At 39.0% G+C, this 19,616-nt stretch overlaps 2 protein-coding genes across 3 annotated transcripts in view; both read left to right on the forward strand.

Moving 5' to 3' along the window:
* Positions 1–589: 589 nt before the first annotated feature.
* Positions 590–15,198, forward strand: mfsd12b (major facilitator superfamily domain containing 12b). Of its 2 annotated transcripts, none has more exons than XM_041791724.1 (9): positions 590–1,323; positions 5,193–5,403; positions 8,361–8,493; positions 8,577–8,762; positions 10,559–10,651; positions 10,768–10,860; positions 10,999–11,172; positions 11,849–11,946; positions 13,338–15,198. In XM_041791724.1, the coding sequence occupies exons 1-9, from the start codon at positions 1,050–1,052 to the stop codon at positions 13,471–13,473; spliced, it is 1,398 nt and encodes a 465-aa protein (XP_041647658.1). In that variant the 5' UTR covers positions 590–1,049; the 3' UTR covers positions 13,474–15,198. The 2 variants fall into 2 exon arrangements, with proteins under 2 accessions (XP_041647658.1, XP_041647659.1); XM_041791725.1 differs by having other exon boundaries at positions 11,852–11,946.
* A 408-nt stretch (positions 15,199–15,606) lies between these two features.
* Positions 15,607–19,616, forward strand: part of si:ch73-61d6.3 (occludin) — a 34,539-nt gene continuing 30,529 nt past the window's right edge. Inside the window, exon 1 of the mRNA XM_041791970.1 lies at positions 15,607–15,867. The gene's annotated coding sequence lies outside the window, so the exon portion shown is untranslated. The remainder of the gene's footprint in view (positions 15,868–19,616) is intronic.

The following is a 19,616-nucleotide window of genomic DNA, read 5'->3' on the forward strand; positions in this document are numbered from 1 at the left end:
ATTCATGTCCCCTTATTTTAAGCAGAAGAAAGGATCAGTCTGTGTGAGGTTACCCTAATCACATCTTTATCTTCATTTGATTTGTTTATTTAGACTTTGGAACCCCCACCACTCCTAATAGAGGTCTGTTAGAGTCAACAGGTTTCCCTTTAAAGATTCATTATGATTCACTTTAGATTAAAGGTTACTCAAAGACTGAATGACTGCCACATGACTGCCACAACATACATGCATGTGTCAGGGAAGAAAAGAGAAGTTTGACGTTGTTTGTCTCCCCCTTTGAGTCCAAAAAGGGGAAATATAGCAAATTTGTTTTCAGATGTGTTGAACATAAAAGTGTCCCCAGGGTGCATTGGGTGCAGATTCTCAGCGTACACGTCAGCTCAAGACGCAGCTGCAGCAGGAAAGATGGCTTAAAAATATAAGGGATAATTAGAATTTCTTTTTATTTAATCTGTCCTCACAATACTCTGCAAGTAAACTGAAGCTGTGACAGAGAGATGAATAAGTGTTCATGTGCAGGATTTAGGGGAAGCACTGCAGCTTTGAATCTCTCCATGTGGAGACCTGAAAGAGGAACTAGCAGGGTTTGATAACTACTTTGCAACTCAAGAGGTTTTAACCCCTTCATCAGAGAGAAGACATCACCAGAGGCGTGTACATTTCACAGCTATAAAATAATCTACACGGATCTCTCCAGATGTTTTCCAGCAACGCACTCTCCGGGTGCTGTGGTGCGTTTTTACGCGTGAAATTCTCGGGGGCAGTTGATTCCTGAATAAAGCTTTTCTTGGAGCATTAAATTTTGTGCTGAAAGCTAAACCAGTTCAGCTGACCAGCGTAGGGAACCAGCTTGGAATAATCCAACACATTGCGTTTATTGTTACTTTTGGGGAGATTTTTGGCGTAAACCCTGGACCAAAGGTTGAACGGAGTTTTTGCTCAACGTCTTGGTAACGTTGGTGTTACTTTTTTGCATCATGTATTTGTCAACATGAAAACCGTAGATCTGAGACTGTGAATGAAGGAAGGTTGATCACAAATCAATCATGGAGCCGTATGTGCGCACTGAGCGTTCCTTGTCCATCTGGAGGAGGCTGTGTTACGCAGTGGGACACTTTCAGAACGACCTGTGCGCTTCTATGTGGTTCACCTATCTCCTGGTCTACCTCCACAACGTGCTGGGATTTCAGAGCACCTTCGCAGGTGTGCTGCTGCTGATTGGACAGATAGCTGACGGGGTCTGTACGCCTTTGGTTGGATATGAATCTGACAGAACGTTAACGGGCATCTGTGGAAAGAGGAAATCCTGGCATCTGTTGGGTAAGTCATAACAACATACCAGCTTCATTCATTATAATGACTCATGCAGATAACCCTTCAAATGGTTTCAATTATATTTACATTTTTTAAAAGGTAAAGTTGAATTCATATTACCTCTAAAGGTAGCATCAACTGCTGCGAGTAAATGACGTTTTTTAAAGTTTTATTCGAAGTGCTGAATGCAGAATTGAACGTTTTCAAAATAAAGGCCAATATTTGATGAATTAACACACTAGCAGTGTTAAGTGAAACTTTTTTACTCTGCCTTTTTCATGGTAGGATAGCTATATATCTATATGAATGGCTATTCATGTGAGGTTTTGAGATCAGTCCAGTGGGTTTCTGCCTCACGTGCACGTGACCAATTTAAATCACTTCTTCTCTCTTATGACCACGTGCAAGTAAACTAAACTTAATATTACATTTTAAATGAGTAGATGTTATTAAACAAGAAGGCTATGGTTATAGAAGTAAACACAAACCCAATTCCAAAAAAATTGGAGCACTATGTAAATGTAGATAAATGCAAGAATGCAATGATTTAAAAACCTCATAAACCCATACTTTATTCACAATAGGCCACAGAGACATTTTACCATTTCATGACCAAAAAAAAGCTTACTTTGAATTTTATGGCTGCAACACATCTCAAAAAAAGTTGGCACAAGGCAACAAAATGCTGGAAAAGTTAGTGATGCAAGCGGGAAAACAGCTGGATGGGCATTTTGCAACTTATTAGGTTAACTCATAACAGGTCAGTGACATGGCTGGGTATTAAAGGAGCATTTTAGAGTGGGAGAGTCTCAGAAAGAAGATGGGCAGAGGTTCACTAATCTGCAAAAACTGCATCCAAATGTAAAACTGTAAAGAAGGGAAAGAATATCTCACCATCTACAGTGCATAATATCAAAAGAGTCAGAGAATCTGGAGAAATCTCAAGGGACAAGGCAAATATTGGATGCTTGTGATCTTCAGGCCCTCTGATGGCACTACAAAACAGACATGATTCTGTACTGGAAATCACTGCATGGTCTCAGCAACACTTCCAGAAATCAGCGTCTGTTGACACAGCTTGCAGTGCCTTCCACAAATGTAAGTCAAAGCTGCATCATGCAAAGAAGAATCCAGGTGTGAACACAATCCAGAAATGCCACTGTCTTCTCTGGACCAAAGCTCTTTTTAAATGGACTGAGGCAAAATGGAAAACTGTTCTGCGGTCAGATGAATCAGAATTTTAAACTGTTTTTGGAAACCATGGCTGCTGTACCCTGCAGACATAAAAAGAAGTTTGTTATCAGCACACAGTTTAAAAGCCTGCATCTCTCATGGTATGGGGTTGCATTAATGCCTGTGGCATGGGCAGCTTACATATCTGGAAAGGTACTATCAATGATTAAAAGACATATGCTCCCATCCAGACAACATCTCTTTCAGGGAAGGCCTTGCATATTTTAGTAAGACAATGCTAAACCACATACCTCATCCTTCACAACAACATGGCTTCACAGTCAAAGAGTCCAGGTGCTGAACTGGCCTGCCTGCGGTCCAGACCTTTCACCAATAGAAAATATTTATAGCATCATAGAATGGAAAAATTCAGCAAAGAAGAACAAGGCCTGTTAAAGAGCTAGAATCCTACATCAGACAAGAATGGGAAAATATTCCTCTCCCAAAACTCCAGAAACAGGTCTCCTCACTCCTCAGACATTTACAGACTGCTGTTAAAAGAAGAGGGGATGCTACACAGCGGTAAACATGGACCTGTCCTTACTTTTTGAGCTGTGTTGCTGCCATCAAATTCAAAATGAGCTGATATTTTCATGAAATGATAAAATGCCTCAGTTCAACATGTGATATGTTGTTTATGTTCTATTGTGAATAAAATATGGGTTTATGAGATTTGACAATCATTGCAATTTTTTTGTTTTTATTGACATCACACAGAGCCCCAGCTTTTGAGAATTAAAGTTGGTCATAACCAAAATAAAAACTTTTGTTCAGACATGAGTAGGGCTCAACCATATTGGCAAAAAATCATATTGCAATATGTTCTATCCATACATTTGACTTAATAAACAGTTTTGTTGAATGACAAAACATGAATATATCTCCGTATAGTTTAGACTCATCTTTCTAGCTGAGCAGCAATGCATGACATTTACCAGGATTTTTCTTAAATGTGTGGTGATGGTATTATATCTATCTCATATTTAGCTGAGGTGAATGCATGATAACTATCTCAATTTTTTTTTCTTGTAAAGAAATAATAAAGAACTTCATTCTGGGTCATATTCAAGCAGGTTAAATCCCAAATGCCATGAAGACTTTCATGAACAACCAGCTAAAAAACATTTGACATGTTTTCAAAAAGATGACCTTAAAAATAAACTACCTGTTTGTGAAAAGTAAGAATATTTAGTATAAATACTTCTCTGAATAACAGATCAAAATAATAGGCTAATTCCCTACTTATCCCAAACACTTAAAAAAGATTATCTTGTGGTCAATAAGCATATTATTACGGGTGGTTCCAACTTCTCACTGTTAACATTCTCTTTAAAGTGCACTAAGGTGCAGTCAGGCCACACAAACTTAGTCTGATTTTGATTGACGATTGCTTCATTGTCAAATGTCAGGCCTGAATGTGATCAGGAATGACGAACGCTCTTGTAGTGTGACGTACTCCAAGATGTGTCCAAGAAAACCCAACCACGATTCGACAGGACTGGCAGGATGTCAGGAGTCCCTTTTCTGCCTAGTTTGACACCTTGATTTGATGCCTACAATGTGTATCCTGATGCTGACCAATAGGATAGAATTCACTCCCTTTGTATCAACTGAATGGCATGATACAATTCCCCAAACCCAGTCTTCTTCTTCTGTTTGTATGCAGTGAATAGAGCATAACTAGACTAACTGGGTTGTTTTTCTAGACAAGTTACCACAGTCTTAACATCAAGTTCTATTTGAAGGATAGTTAGTCCATATTTTCCAGTCCACAATTGTTTCTTCTTGTTTTCTACGTTTCAGAGCACAAGACTGCTAGGATCTTACACAGCTCTTCTACTGCTTGACCGCCTCCCAGACAGTCTATGAACTAGCACACAGTTGCCAAGACAACAGATCATGGTCAAGATTAAATTTGTAGTGTTGCCAATCAGAAGGCCAAGAGAAAATCTGTGATGCAGTCTGACAAAGCTTTTAAGGCCTCAACATAAACTAGGCTATATAGATAAAGATATTATTGTCTTATTCTATTTCATTTTTATATTGTATGTAGAGTGCTATGGGTTTAACAGGGGGCCCAGTGTGCCAGAGTGCAGCCTGAGTCTACCAGCATTTTTTCGACCCCTGGAGCATCCACAGCACAACCAGGGGCTTGTGCCAACCCTACTACCTGCCCAGACAATACCCTTGACCGTGCTTTCTTGTACATCCACCCACACCACCCTAGACTTTTTCAACAGATTATTTTCCCATCCCCCTGGTAATATGCAAGAACATTCAGAGCACAACCAAGGTTTTGTCAATCCCCCTTCACCCTGCCCTCAGGCAGCTTACTCCCAACATCTTCACCTTAATGCAGCCTCAATTTTTGCTCAAAAATGTCTAAAAGTTTTGCACAGTACTCTGTGTCATAAAAATTATCCCAACCCTAGACTAAGGTGAAGCCACACTATCAGTAAAAGTGCTTGTTTAAAGGGAAAGTGCATTCATTCTTCATTCTTAATTTCCTTGTATTATTGTTTATTGCTTGTTAGAAGATGTGGGTTTATTTATGGGTCAATTAGGCCTAAAAGAGGTTAAAAACTCAATATGTGTTATAATAAGATTTATTTATTAAAAATAATCTTTGCTCTACTTTCCAGGAACCATTAGTGTTATTATATCGTTCCCCTTCATTTTCAACCCGTGCCTGGCCTGCAGTGACGGCACTCCTCAATGGGCTCAGATTTTATACTTCTCCCCCTTCATCATCATCTTCCAGTTCGGCTGGGCGGCCACCCAGATCTCACACCTGTCCCTCATCCCGGAGCTGGTGACCCGGGAGAGTGAGAAGGTGGAGCTCACCGCGTACAGGTGAGTGGATGTCATGACGTGCCAGGTCACATGATGAAGAACTATGGGAGATTCAGAAAATAAACTTAGATACTACAGAATGTACTGTGTGATTTACACAGCCTTACAGATGTGACATCATGTGAGTGGGTGAGGCAAGTATCTAACAAGAGGTAGACAGCAGTGGTGTAGTACAGGGTACATGCAGTAAAATCCACTTATTTGTGTTTGTCTCCACAGAGTATAGCCACTTCTGAATGAACAGTATACACAATAAAAAGTAACGTATACCTACCTTTGCGCACAACACCACACAATTGGTTGACACTGTAATTTATGAGGTGAGGAAACAAGAAAAACATCTGCTTGTTTTCATCTAAAGGTCACAAATGTCTCAAAACTGATGAATCGCTGAAACTTTTTATGAAAACTTAAAATGAAGGAAATGAAAATGAATGCACCACTGCAATCTATGGTGTACTGGTGCATGCAGAAGTGGGTATAGTCTGGATTTATGTCCTCTTTTTGAGGTGGGGGAAGGGTGGATGTCTCAAATTTAGTGAAACTAAAATATAAGTTGATATAGTCTGTTGACATGCATGTACCCTGCACTAAACCGTCTGCAACAAAACCAGCTATAACGATGTTCATGTTACATGATTATTTTTGGAATTATGCTGTTTTCATGCACTCCTATCCAACCAAACCAAGTTCTGGTTCATGGGACAGTGATGAAAATGCTGTTGAAGTGAAGAAAATTATCAACCTTGTAAATGTGTACTCCAAATGGGTGATTCCTAACTTTTTAATGTGCACAGACCCCTAAAACCATCACAAAAATGTTACAGATTGCCTGGATTTTGTATTTATAGATGTTAGTCAGCTAAAAAGACCTTATAAAATCCTGCTTGTTCATTTCACATGAGTACAGTTATCTTGCCTGATATGTTCAACAGAATTTAAATTTCAGGAACTTTTTGAACTAAATTAAAGCCAATGTATTAAAAAATGCTCCCAGTGGTAGCCTTCATCAGCAACCAACTCTTCCTGCCCCAATCAACCAAATGTTACCTGAAAATGTAGTTTTGGATCAGTGCACAAAAGTGTATTTTTTTATTCCTCTTTCAGCATGATTGAACTTTCTTTTATCTTGAAATAGAGAGCCAACATCTTCAGTGCTACAGAAATGTGTGATGTGTTGGACTTTTTCTTCAAATTCATTGCAAGAAAGCAGCCAGAATACAAATAATAATAATAATAATAATAAAATTTAAAAAATTGAAGATATACCTGAATATTTCCTATGGCTGCTTCAAAACTATTTTAAAAAGTAAAGAAATTAGATCAGGGGTTTCTGCCAGCTTATTCTGTTATAATATTTCTAACTGAATAGAAGCATAAAGCTTTCATGACCTAAATCCAATTGTGCTGATCACTGCAGGGTTGGTGTATTGTATAGTGAAGTTGATTAATTGAAGCGGTTTGCCTGGTTATGGTCAAACTTTATAAAATAGAACAGACAGGGGGAGCAGGTTGCATAGTGGTTAAAGGCGCTACCCATGCACGCGGGCGCCCGGGGTTCGAATCCAGCCTGAGGCCCTTTACCGCTCTCCCCCACTCTTGACCCTGTTTCCAGCTCTATCCACTGTCCTCCTCTATCTAATAAATGCCCAAGAATAAATCTTTAAAAAAATAAAAGGAACAGACAGAAGCAGAATAAAATAAATCTGCATGAAAATATCCTCTAAACACCAAGAACACACATATATGATAAAAGCCATAATAAAAGAGTCCAACATAAATGAAATTGATCCGTTGCTAGTAAAACGTATCAAGGCTTTATCACTGAGTGTCTTGTATCTCTCATCGTAGGTCAAATTTTTTTCAGACATTTTCTACAAAAATGATAATCTCTTGGATTATTCTGAGTACAAGCACAAAATAAAAATTATCTCCAAAGCAAAGGGAAAAGTCTCAACATATATTTGAATGCTCTTTGCACCAACAAAGACTTCAAAGCTGGACCATCCATGTCTCTTTACTGTCTCACATCACCATAAAATATCACAAACTAGCATTTTTTACTCGCACGAGACCGAGCATATACTGTGCGACTGTGTAAATGTCATGAAATGACGGACTCTTTGAATTATGTTGTCATGTCATATGGTCTAATTGTGAAATACGACCTGACTGCTTACAATCAGGACGGTTCAACAACTGTCAAGACAGTTTGCTTTGAAAACTGCCACAGATTAAAGTTTAAGTCAGATCCTCACAAACAACATGAAAGCGCTCTCACTTTCTTACACACGCTCAGCATCACCAACACAAGCTACCCAGCAGGCTAACTCCGAACACATTTTCCCAGCAGCTGAAGGTCTGCTGATTATTCCTGCTAATGTTTCTCTGGTTCACATTTTTGGTAATAGGAGGGAGGGCACATCAAACAAGCATACCCGTTGTTGTGATGCTATTAGCTGTTGCCTTTTTATGCATATGCTGTGAGGGGAATACAGCCTTAAAGTTGGAGGATTGGCTTGCTGCTTTGCTGAGAGTTATAATACTAAAATATCTGCAGTATATGTGTTGATGATTCAGTTCTCTGTCTGCTTTTTTATTCCTCCAACTTCCTCTTCATTCAGAAACTTCAGCCTCGTTCCTATTAGATTGTCATCGTTTCGTCTAAATCACTGTCCAAACTATAAGAGCAGAACTGTTCAAACTCTGTGCTCAGCTAGTTTCTAGATCAGATTTGTGTCATAGGTGATAATTATAGCTATGGGAGTGAAGTGTCAGACAGGGCTGGGGTAGCAGTCAAATTTCTCTAGAAATCAAAAGGGGAAGTAACTCTGTTATGTCATCATTGTCCCAGAGGGGCCTAGATCCTGAGACTGTCTCTTTTGTTAAAGCAAAACAAGATTCCACTTTGAGTGTGGTGTTACCTTTCTTTAACAGAACTGTTTCCTCCTTTTCAGGTATGCCTTCACGGTGGTGGCAAATATCACAGTCTTCACTGTGGCCTGGCTGCTCTTCAAATTCCAGACTCAGCACAATCTCAACCCCACCATCACAGATAATGTGGGCCCGGTGGACATCCCTCTCTTCAGGGTAACAAGATCAACACCTGACAAGTTCAAACAATTCTGCAAAAATCACTTTTTGTAAGCTCATTTCTCCCTCTCTGTCTGTAGGATCTGGCCCTCATTATGCTGGGCCTTGGAGCTTTATTCTCTCTGATATTTCATTTGGGCACAAAGGAGGGGACGCCGGCCACAGAGAGAGAGAACCTGCTGATCTCATCCGCCCCATCACAGGACACCACACCTCGCCCTGTGTTTGGGTGGAAGAGTTGGCTGAAGGAGCCCTCCTTCTACCAGGTGAGTTTTCTTCAATAGTGGCTGTCTCTTTCCCACTATCCCATAAAGCTTTGACTGGTGAAGAACCTGGGCAACAGTTCTTATATCAGAGCTTGTAAGTCCTTCAGAGTATCTCTCCGTCATAAGGTCTGTTCTTGTTGCTTCTTGTTGCAAACACACTCCATGAATGGCACTCCTGAATAATATCGTAAAACCCAAATGGAGAAACCCTTAGAACCAGAAAGACACAACTAAAATCTGTCACAGCAGCTGTAGGTAGTAGGTGTCTTGGTGGCGTCTCTCAGTAGTCTCCTTGCACAGTCACTCAGTTTGTGAGGACGGCCTGATCTAGGCAGATTTACACATGTGCTATATTCCTTCCATTTTTTGATGGTGGATTGGGGTATGTTCAGGTCCTTGGAAAAAATTTTTGTACCCATCCTCTGACTTGTGCTTTTTAATAACATTTTCTATGAGTTGCTTGGAGTGTTCTTTTATCTTCATGGTGTAATGATAGCCAGGAATACTGATAAACCAGTGGCCGGACCTTCCAGACAGGTGTCTTCATACTACAATCACTTGAGACACATTCACTTCACTCATGTGATCCTCATTTCATTCATTGTGAGACAACTAGCATCAAATGGCTGGACCTCTGTTGAATTGGAACAGTCATTTCAAAAGAGATGAATATTTATGCAATCGCTTATTATATCTGACATATTTGTATGTAGTTGGCATAATTTTGTAGACATCTCTTTTCACTTTGATATCAAAGAGGTTTATTTGCCTTTTTTGCCACAAAAACCAAATTATATTGACCATAATTGATTTATAAAATCAATCAAAGCGTTAGCCATCTGACGAGGTGAATACTTTTTATTCTCTTTATGTTCTAAAGAGAATTTATTTATAATTTATGATAGAATCAAATGTTCTGTCTTGTCACTTTCTAAAGCAAAAAATATAAAAATAAAAAATACAGTAAGAGCAAAAGCTCCATCCCAGGACAGGACGTACTTTTACTGCACTGTTCTTGTCGTCATTCAAAACCATCAAGTCTGTTTCAGAAGTAGAGTTTTGGCCTTTCATGCCTTGTATAACCATCTCTTACAGTGTTGAAACTATCTATAACTTGAGTCTCAGTCCATGTTATATTATTTGTGCTGTACATTTCCTCATTTAAATACAGTGTTTGTAACTTGGACTGCATGGTAAACAGGATAAGCTCTTAAACTCATTTGAAGGAAAACGTGCTGCAATTGAGATGGCTGACTTTTAAAGGGAGGGTGACAAAGAGCTTTAGAAGATATAATACTCAATTCAGGGGAAGAAGGAGCTTTTAGTTATAATACTCATTTCATAGAAGGGAGGATGAAAAGTATTGAGCACTTAGTGCTTTACTATCTGCATCTGATGTACTTTTAAGGAACCAAATTTAGGTGGGAATAGCTTTATTCCTCTCTCCCTTCTTAGGTAGCCACTATTTCTTCACTTTCTGGTCTGACTAAACAGAATAAATGCCGCTATAGTTGTAATTCTTACTCCATAGCAACCTAAATATGTGGTGTAATCAACGATTTCACCACAATAAGGTAATGCATTTATCCTGAGTTGATCCATTATTGAACTTCATGCTTTTTCAGCCCATACCGAGAATGTGAAAATACTTAATGAGATTCACAGGCAGTTCGGCTGAAATCAGTAAATTCCCAGAGTGCTAAACAATTTCAGAATATATCTAAAATCCTTTGCAACAACAAACTGCATTATCTGGAGGTTAACAGCTCCTTCTTGTTTCCTGTGTTTCTAACCAGGTTGCTTTCCTATACATGTGCACTCGCCTTATCGTCAACTTATCTCAGACGTACATTTCAGTTTTCATCACCGCCTCGCTGATGTTACCAAAGGTTCGTTTACACAGTGTTATTTCACACAGGCTCTTGTGCAACTCATTATCATCATCCTCATCAAACGTTTGTGTTGCAATGTAAATGCTCACATCCTCTCCTGTGCCCCTCCCCAGAACTTTATTGCCATCATACCTCTGGTGATGTACCTCAGTGGCTTTGTTTGCTCGTTGGTCATGAAGCCAGTCAGCAAACTTATAGGAATCTATGTGAGTCTCTACCCATTGCAATATCCATATTCTTAACATCTTTATCATTTTGGCAACAATGCTACCTTATATTATACCTTGTCTCTTGTATGATTCATGCTTTAGTGGATTAAAAGAGACGTTTGTGTCTGTTGTTAGATTACCTATTTAGTGGGCCTGATGCTGGTGTTTGCCTTTGGCATCTGGGTGTATGTGGCCAAGCACATGGGAGCTGACAGCATTTATGGAGCCTCCGTGCTGCTGGGCGCCGGCACTGCTACAATCCTGGTCATGTCTCTGGCCATGACCGCTACACTCATTGGAGATCAGACGGTAAGTGTGGGAGGTCTGTTTACAATGTGCACAACTCTGAAGAGAAAATGCTACATAGTGGAAATAACTAGTTCCAGATTCTGTTTTTTTTTTTTTCACATGACGGTTGTAAAGTAGTTAAAGGTCACATATTTTCCCCCTTTAAGACAAGCTTAAATTGGTCTCAGAGGTCCCCAAAGCATGCCCGTGAAGTTTGTTGCTGAAATAACACTCCAGTATTGGATTTTAGCATGTCTTTAAACTCCATTTCAGCCCAGCTCAGAGAGAGCTGTGTCTGTATCTTTAAATGTTAATGAGCTGGCTGACTACGCCCTTCTCAGGAAAGGATGTGGCTTAATGGATGTGGCTCTCCTGATCCTCCTCTCAGCTGCCAGCTGAGAGGAGGATCAGGAGAGGAGGCCGGAACTTTCATCCAAGCGAGGAGGGCCAACTGAACCTGGGGGCGGTGCTGACTCCCCACATGACATCATAAGGGGAAAATCTGAAAACGGCTTATTTCAGCACACATTATCGGAAAGGTGGAGAAAGAGAGAGGGGAAGGGAATGGATTTTTCTGATTCTTGGGGAGATTGTGGACAAATAGTTTGCAGAAGTGCATGTGGAAAGCAGCTACAAAGAATTTGTTTTTTGTGCTATGCTTCATGGACTGTAATAGCGTCTGATCTCTGTTTTTAAGCAGCAAAGTGGAGCCTTTGTTTACGGTTCCATGAGCTTCACAGACAAGGTGGCAAATGGTTTTGGTGTCATCCTCATCCAGAGTATCCGGCCATGCAAGTAAGTTTCACATTTTAACAATCCTTTTAGCTCATATATTAAGATGATAATTTAGAGGGACATGTCAGCAGATTTTCCCACAGAAAGTACTGACTGTTTTTTTTCCACATGACAGTATACAGGGGCATGTTTTTTCATTTTTTTCCCTTGTGAATCATTTATTGATATACAGTACTGTGCAGAACCTTTAGGCATGTTTGAGCCAACAAATGAGGCTGAAGTAAGGTGTAGATGTAGCGAGTAAGCCGACTGACACAACCCTGGTTGTGCTCTGGATGTCCTCGCATAATTCCAGGGGCATGGGCATATAATCTGTTGCAAACATAACAAAGTCTACACCGTTAGGGCAGGGTAAGGAGTGGATGTGGTGATTAAGCATGGCCTAGGGTTTTGCCCAGTCAGGTAGTAGGATCACCACAAGCCCCTGGTCATCTGAAAATCATCATCAGTCCCCAGGTGTATTACCAGGGGGTGAAAAGCCTGACTCTGGCCCCCTCCCCTTCCAGCCCCAGGTTGTGGCAAATCAAAAGGCACCTGGCTGCAGATATCAGACATCCATAAATGCATGCACACTTGGACATTCATAACTTACAGCCCCTCTGAACACGTCCAAATGGCAGTCCTACAGAGCATGATTCTCTGCTCCTGTCTGTTACCTACTATCTTCTCCTTTTTTTTTTTTAATTTAAGGTGTGTTTTCATTAAAAGTTGAACTCGGCGAGCGGCAGGAGCTGTACACCAAGCCAACATTTCAATTTTGTGGCTGAAATTCACATATTGAGAGAGAAAACAAATGCCAACTCCTTCAAGCTCCCAAAATGCTTTGCCTGTAGCGCTCGTCTGCTGTAGGCACAAGTGACTGCACTTTTAAAATAGCTTTTCTCCTTTGATCTGATAAATTAATTCATACATTGAAAAAGGTTATTTTCTTATTGGTTAATAATGCACATAGTTAAGTGCACTTTTTATTAATTTTATTTATTTATGAATGTCTGCAGTCAGGCTCTCTTGGACACATTGGTCCCCATAATGAATCCTTTGCACCCTACATGCTTAAAATGTATGCATTTATTTGAAAATATTTACATCTATGGTCAGTCAGAATGAACTCAGTTATGAACAGGAACATGGTAGGGAGGGAGTTTAATCTTAAAGGCAGTTAGCTACAAACATACACAAACATTTGCCTTATCTTTAAGACTTTGGGCAACGTTTTCTGCCAAAAAAAAACAACAAAAAAAAAAACAGGCTTATTGTCTGAGATCAAGATGTGAAATAGTTCATTTTGCTTTTTGGATGCTCAACTGACCTTTTATCTGTCAAGTGCTACAACTTTCCTGCATTTTTGTAACTGTCTAACAAATGTCCTTTTCTTGTCTTTCCTCTAACAGCACAGAAGCCTGCTGTCCAGACTGTGTTTGGTTTTATCGTGACGTCATGGCGATGGTGACTGGGGGCTTGGCTATTGCTGCTGCAATTTGCCTGTTCACAATTATAACCTGGCCAATCAGGATACGGAGAAGTTAGGGTTCAATATTTGTGTTACAGTTGTTGTTATTGATTGTTTGCACCTGTGAAAACAAACAGAAAACAACCATCTATATCATAGATTTGATACTGCACAGTACAGCTCTGTAAGTTTGTTACAGTTAAGCCTTTTTGTTGGACAGTGGAAACCATGCTGGGATTAAAGCAATGCTGCCACCTTGTGTATGAATTTGTAACTACACTGTTTTCCAGACCTTTAAAATGTGTTTTATTCAAGCTTCAAAAGATCTTTTTCATGGATTCAGATGAGTAGAAAAACAATATCACTGAAAATTCACTGCACTAACTGACAATATGGCCTAGCCTGATGACTCACAACTTTACAGACACTTTTCTAACAGGAAGCAAGCTTCGCCTTGGATTTCTATGTTGGATTAAACCAAATGTGTATGTAAACACACAAACCATAGTGGTGCTCCCAGACACAGTGAAACTAATTTCTCTAGTTCAAGTGTGTTTCTGTTTCTGAGTGTCAGAGCTAGACTGTTGGCCAGAGAGCTAATACTTTCCTGACCATTAACATGATAACCACCTGCTTTGATCATGTGCTCTGTAGAGGTAAATGAGACATTTAATCTGGACTGAAATCACATAAAGTGTCTGTTCTGATTTAACACTGAACCTTGTACATCAGCTCAAGAGGAACTAAACAAAATGTTTAAAACCCAGGGATTGAACCCTGCATAGTAAGACATTGACCTTATGCAACTGACATTAATGTCCTTCATTTGCATGTTGTAAAAAGAAACACACTAGATTGCTACATTTCTTTTATCAAATTGTACCATTTTAATTCATTTAACCAGGAAAGCCTCATTTAAAACACAGATCAACCAATCCTGAGTCACAGAGCACAAAGTCATTAGTCAAAACATCTACAACCTGATGCAGCTTCCTACAGTGTCTCCAACCTGCCTTTAAAAACACCTGAAGACACCTGCTCACCCACACATAATGTCTCCTGTAGCAGATTCCAGGCTGCAGGAGCAGCATGCCTGAAACTCCTTCTACCCATTTCCAGACAGACTTTGGGTACAGATAGCAAAAGCAAGTCTTGGGACTGAGTTACAGAGTGAAGACTGTAGCATTTTTCATACTGATAAAACCACAGAAGTATGATAAACACTGATTTTGTAAAGCCTTATATTCTACAATTACAATACTTTGGAATAACTATACCTCAGAATATTATATATTTTTTAATTCACTGTAATTTAAACTTTTCTGCCCGTCACCTCAACTTGAATGGTAGCTCTGGTCCAGCATGTCATTTCATTTAGCCCACAAGAGCATCCAAAGAATATAATTTTCTTATAAAATGATTCTGAGTTACAGGGTTAAGATCAGCGCAATGACCTACTAGCCATTGTGCCAGCTTTGTGGGAAATGTAGTTTGTCAGTGGCCTGCTAATCTTTGTTTTTGTCAGTGATAGCACTTTCACTTTTCCTCATTTGTCAAAGCAAGTAGATAAGCAGTTGGAACAAAAACAAATTATGTCACAGACTGCATGTACTATCAGAGCAGATTTATGTGTTGTACCACAGTTCTGCCCTCCTCGACTACAGTCAGACAGTTTTCAATGTGAAAAATATTGCTTGATAATATTTTTGGGATGATGTAAAAAAATGTATTAGTGACTTTATGAAAAACCTATGAGGGTAGTGAGGAATTTTGTAATCTAAAATAAGTCCTTGGATTTATGTACTTGCAACAAAAAGCCCTAAATGTGGGTGGGTGTCTGCATACAGTGTTATTACATTTCCATTCATAAATACAAGCATTTTTTATTAGTAAAATATTTTAAAGAAACTGCACTGTACTTGCACACTTTGTCTATTTCGTCATTATTTTACCTTGACGTCTGCTTTCCGATTTTCATATAAATGAGTATATTTCTAAAACCAATCTTAATCACAAATTGTGTCAAGCAGTTATTTTTAAGAGTCCTATAGTAACAACCGGCCCTTTAACTGTACAATTAATGCTAATGTGGCCCAGGTTTTACAGTTTAAGGTTTAAACAGTTTGCTACCGCAGCTCTTAACTGTGTAAAGCCTGACCTCTAGCGGTTCATTTGGTGTTGCCCGCTCAGTGGGCCCCATCATGACCGCGTACAGACAGGCGGGACAAAACACTTGTTCAGAGGCTGCTCCCTGAAGGAACCGTTGACTCCGACTCTGCCTGAGACAGCGGTTTATAACGGACTGTTAAAGTTATCCTGGTATAAAACAGGTTGACGGAATAGCCGGTGCATATCTTATCGGACAGCTTGTTAAACTTCAGCTGCTCCAAACATTTATGAAAAGGAGAGTTTGAACAGGAAACAGGGACCACCAGTGTTCAACTACTCACTCCCCCTCGGCGACCCTTCAGGTAAGAACACAATGAAGGTAAAGTTGATCGTAAAGCTTTATTTAAAAAGTTTAAACCTACGAACGTGTTTATTAAAATGTGTAAAGTCGTAACATATAAGTCGACAGCATCGAGTCCTTGTTGACCGCTGGAACGTTACTTAACGGTAGATTTGTAACCGTTGACTGGCGTCAGGTAGAATAGCTTAACACTGTTAAGCTAACAATGTTATTTTTGAGGAAAAATAAGTCATTCACCACAATAGGAATAACTTTAAACGTTTCTTTTCATGCTCAATACAGCTGGAAAAGAACACAGTCGTCATATGGTTTATAGCCGGTAATATTAATCATTATTAGCAATATTAACAAAGCATAACGACGCATGGTAAGCCTTTAATTTAAGCTAACTAACCGTGGAAAAAAATGAACAAAGCGTCATCACGAGACCACTTAAAAGTGACTTAACCAATAAAAATCACTGTTCAACCGCCTGCAGCCCCTTCTTACTTGAATCTTCTAAAATATTCCGCTTAATATAGAAACACAACTATTAATTCCTCTGTAAAGAGGGACTTGTCAGCTTAAAACAGTTGCGAAACTTGAAAGCCTTTACTACCTTTCATTGTTTACTCAAATGCATTTAACTGTTAGACATCTAGTTAGAAACCTGTTCATTTGGACAAGATTTAGTTTGTTTTATGAAGGAGAGCAGTAGCTAATAAAACTTTAACTTTCACACCATCTGAAACAGCCCCATTAATCCAAATCCATCAACTGTAAGCCAGAATATTATCTTTGTTATCTTCTTGAGTGGAAAATTTTCATTTTTTACATCAAGGACCACAAAAAAAAAAAAAAAAGAATATCAGAGAGTAATGAACTTACAACCTATAGCCAGTCCTGTAAATCTCAGTTTAGTGTAATCAAATAATTTGAAACTGCCAGACAAGATTGTCTGCCAGTGCTGCCTAGTACTGTTTCATTGATTACCAAAAACCTGCGGACATTTAATACAATTTTTTATTTAAAACATCTATGATAAAATGCATATCTGAAATAAAAATGAAGAAGTGTCACTTTGAAACAGCTAACCTATCAATATGCATTAAACATCAACTCTTTTTAGGCAATTTTTTCTTAGAGATTTTTCAGCTGCGTGTTTTTGGGCAGAAGAGTTGGCTGACTCCTGTGTGTATGCCAGTGGGTCCCTGCCTACATGGGGCCGGGGCCTAATTGTTTTTGACAGATGTGAGGCATGTGACTGTATGACTGGAATTCCATTATCAGCAGCTGATGATAGAGTCTCTGTGTTGTAGTGCAGCTCAGGCTGTGGCTGGTGGGTGTCTGACCTGACCTGGGACTGTGGTCCAAACTCTGAGCCTTACACCCAGCTGGGGCATTTTAGACAACCCCGACTGTACTTTACTATAGTTAGTGGTGGAGAAAGTACTCAACTCAATTACTTGAGTCAAGTAAAGATACGTTTGGTCAAATATTACTCATGGGTTCTGTATCCATCATTATCACCACTAAATGAACTGCCTGTCTGAATGACGTTTGCTAGCAACACCACTTAAACAAACTACATGCAGACATACTGAACACAGTTTATTGTCCTTCAGATTTGTTTTTTAAAGAGAAAAGACACAGGCAACTCTTAACAACATGATCAAAAGGCTTCCCATTTATGACCAAATATCACCGATGAGTTTTTATTTTTCAGCATGCAAGAAATACTCACACCTGGCTTTTCCAGATGCCAAGTCTGCTAATTTGACTCTGAGTTTTTCAGAGATTTTTCCTGAGTTTTATCAAATAAATGCCATTGATCATTTCCACTTTCTGGTTATTCTTGTAGTAGCTTTATGGCAATACCTGACTGTAAGTTGTAGGAAATGCAAGTTTAACATAGGTTTACAGTGGAAAAAATACTAAAAGCTCTTTATATCCATCAAACTTTTGGCATTTTTGCTCAAGAGAAATTTTCAATCATCATTTCAGAGAAAATACACTCTGTTTAACCATAATTTTAAAAATAGTGACTTGTTTCCATGAGTAGAGGTTAAGGATGAATGATATCGGCATGATGTTGTTATAGGCAGATACTAGCTCAATATAGGAAATACAGCAGATCCTTTGGCTGTAAAAATCTTCATATATTAGCTGTAAATATTAGCAGGAGTAAAATAAGTGTGTTGAGTTTTAGGCTGGATCAACAGACCTCATATGTCAGCTGGAGTCTAGTTCTTCATTCATCCTCCTCACACTTCAAAGCGAGTTTTAAGGACTAAAAACAGTTAACTTACTTTGTCCTCAACTTTAAATTGTGTGTTTCTAGTAGAATTTTTTCAATTCCTATACCAGTATTGTCTGTTGCATCTGAAAATGCTGGTATTGGTATAAATGATAGAGATTTTTATGCATCAATCCAATACTGGTGTTGTTCCATACAACAAGAAGTGACACATGTTATGAAAAGTAAGTAACCTTTGAGCCATAGCCCATTATTTTGTCATTTTCTAGACATTGCTCTATTCCAGTGATGCCATCCATGCCTTTGTTGCCCTTACAAAAACGTTTCTTGTGAGCCTGGAACTCTGGTGACGTTTCATGGACGATAAAGATGAAATCAACACCTGTAGATCTGATATTGGATCATTTATTGCTAGCTTGCATGCTAACAGCCATATTGTTTTCCCAAAATGCTTTGGGAGGGGCTGTCAACCAATGGCATGCTGTTCTGTCATCACATCAGGCTGTGCCAAACTGTACATGCCTACTAAACACACAGGTCATTTTTAAGACAGTCTAAATAATAGGGGTGGGGGAAAATATTGATAGAGCATAGTATCACGGTATTTTGTCTGGTGATATGTTGTATCATCTCGTCCACCAAGTATCACTTTTTTTCAAATGAATTACTAATATGAATTGAAGTCTATGATAATGGAAAAATAAAATAAATTGTTTGGACAATTGTTTGTCCAGTGAGGTCAGCAGAGGTGACGGCCATAGATTAGAAGAAGGTTAGTAAAACAAACATGGCAGCATCAGGGAAAGGACATTAGGAATGCACGTGGGGCATGAAGGTTTGCAAGAAGTGATACATGAAAATAAAATGCTGCAGAAATACAACAAACATGAGCGCAAGACTAATGCTAAATCAGATAAACTGTTGAAAAAAACAGTATAGATTCAAATATATGCAACATATGGTATTGCAATACTCACTGTATTGCAAAATGTTTAAAATCGCAATAAAATGGAATCGTTACTCAAGAATCATGATAGTATTGTACCATCGGGCCACTAGTGATTCCCACCCCTACTGAGTAAAGCATAATGGAGAGGAAGATAGACAAAAAGCCTAATATGTGGCTCTCTGTGTCATTGATATTTTTAATATTTAGCAGTTAAACTCACAATAACTAGCAGGAAAAACAACTTTAAATTTCACAGAGAGGCTATACAGTACCTTTCTATTTGTTGAGCCATGTTCTGAGTTCACTGTAGCGCTAAAATAATGTGACAGTTTTCCACAGCACGGTTGGTCCAGCAAGTTTATACCAGTATGGAATCAGTACTTAGTATCAGCTGATAATCAATGCTCTGGAATGCAAATCGGTATCAGGAAGAAAAAATGGTATAGGAATTCTCTCGTTTTAAGAATCTAAGTTTTAGGTCTGAACTACATTTAGAAATCAGTCAATTAAATTGTAAATATCAGCATATCCTGTATCAGTGAAAATCCAGTATTGTGCATCACTT

The sequence above is a fragment of the Cheilinus undulatus genome, linkage group 7 (assembly GCF_018320785.1).
Source record: "Cheilinus undulatus linkage group 7, ASM1832078v1, whole genome shotgun sequence".
Classification (NCBI taxonomy): domain Eukaryota; kingdom Metazoa; phylum Chordata; class Actinopteri; order Labriformes; family Labridae; genus Cheilinus; species Cheilinus undulatus.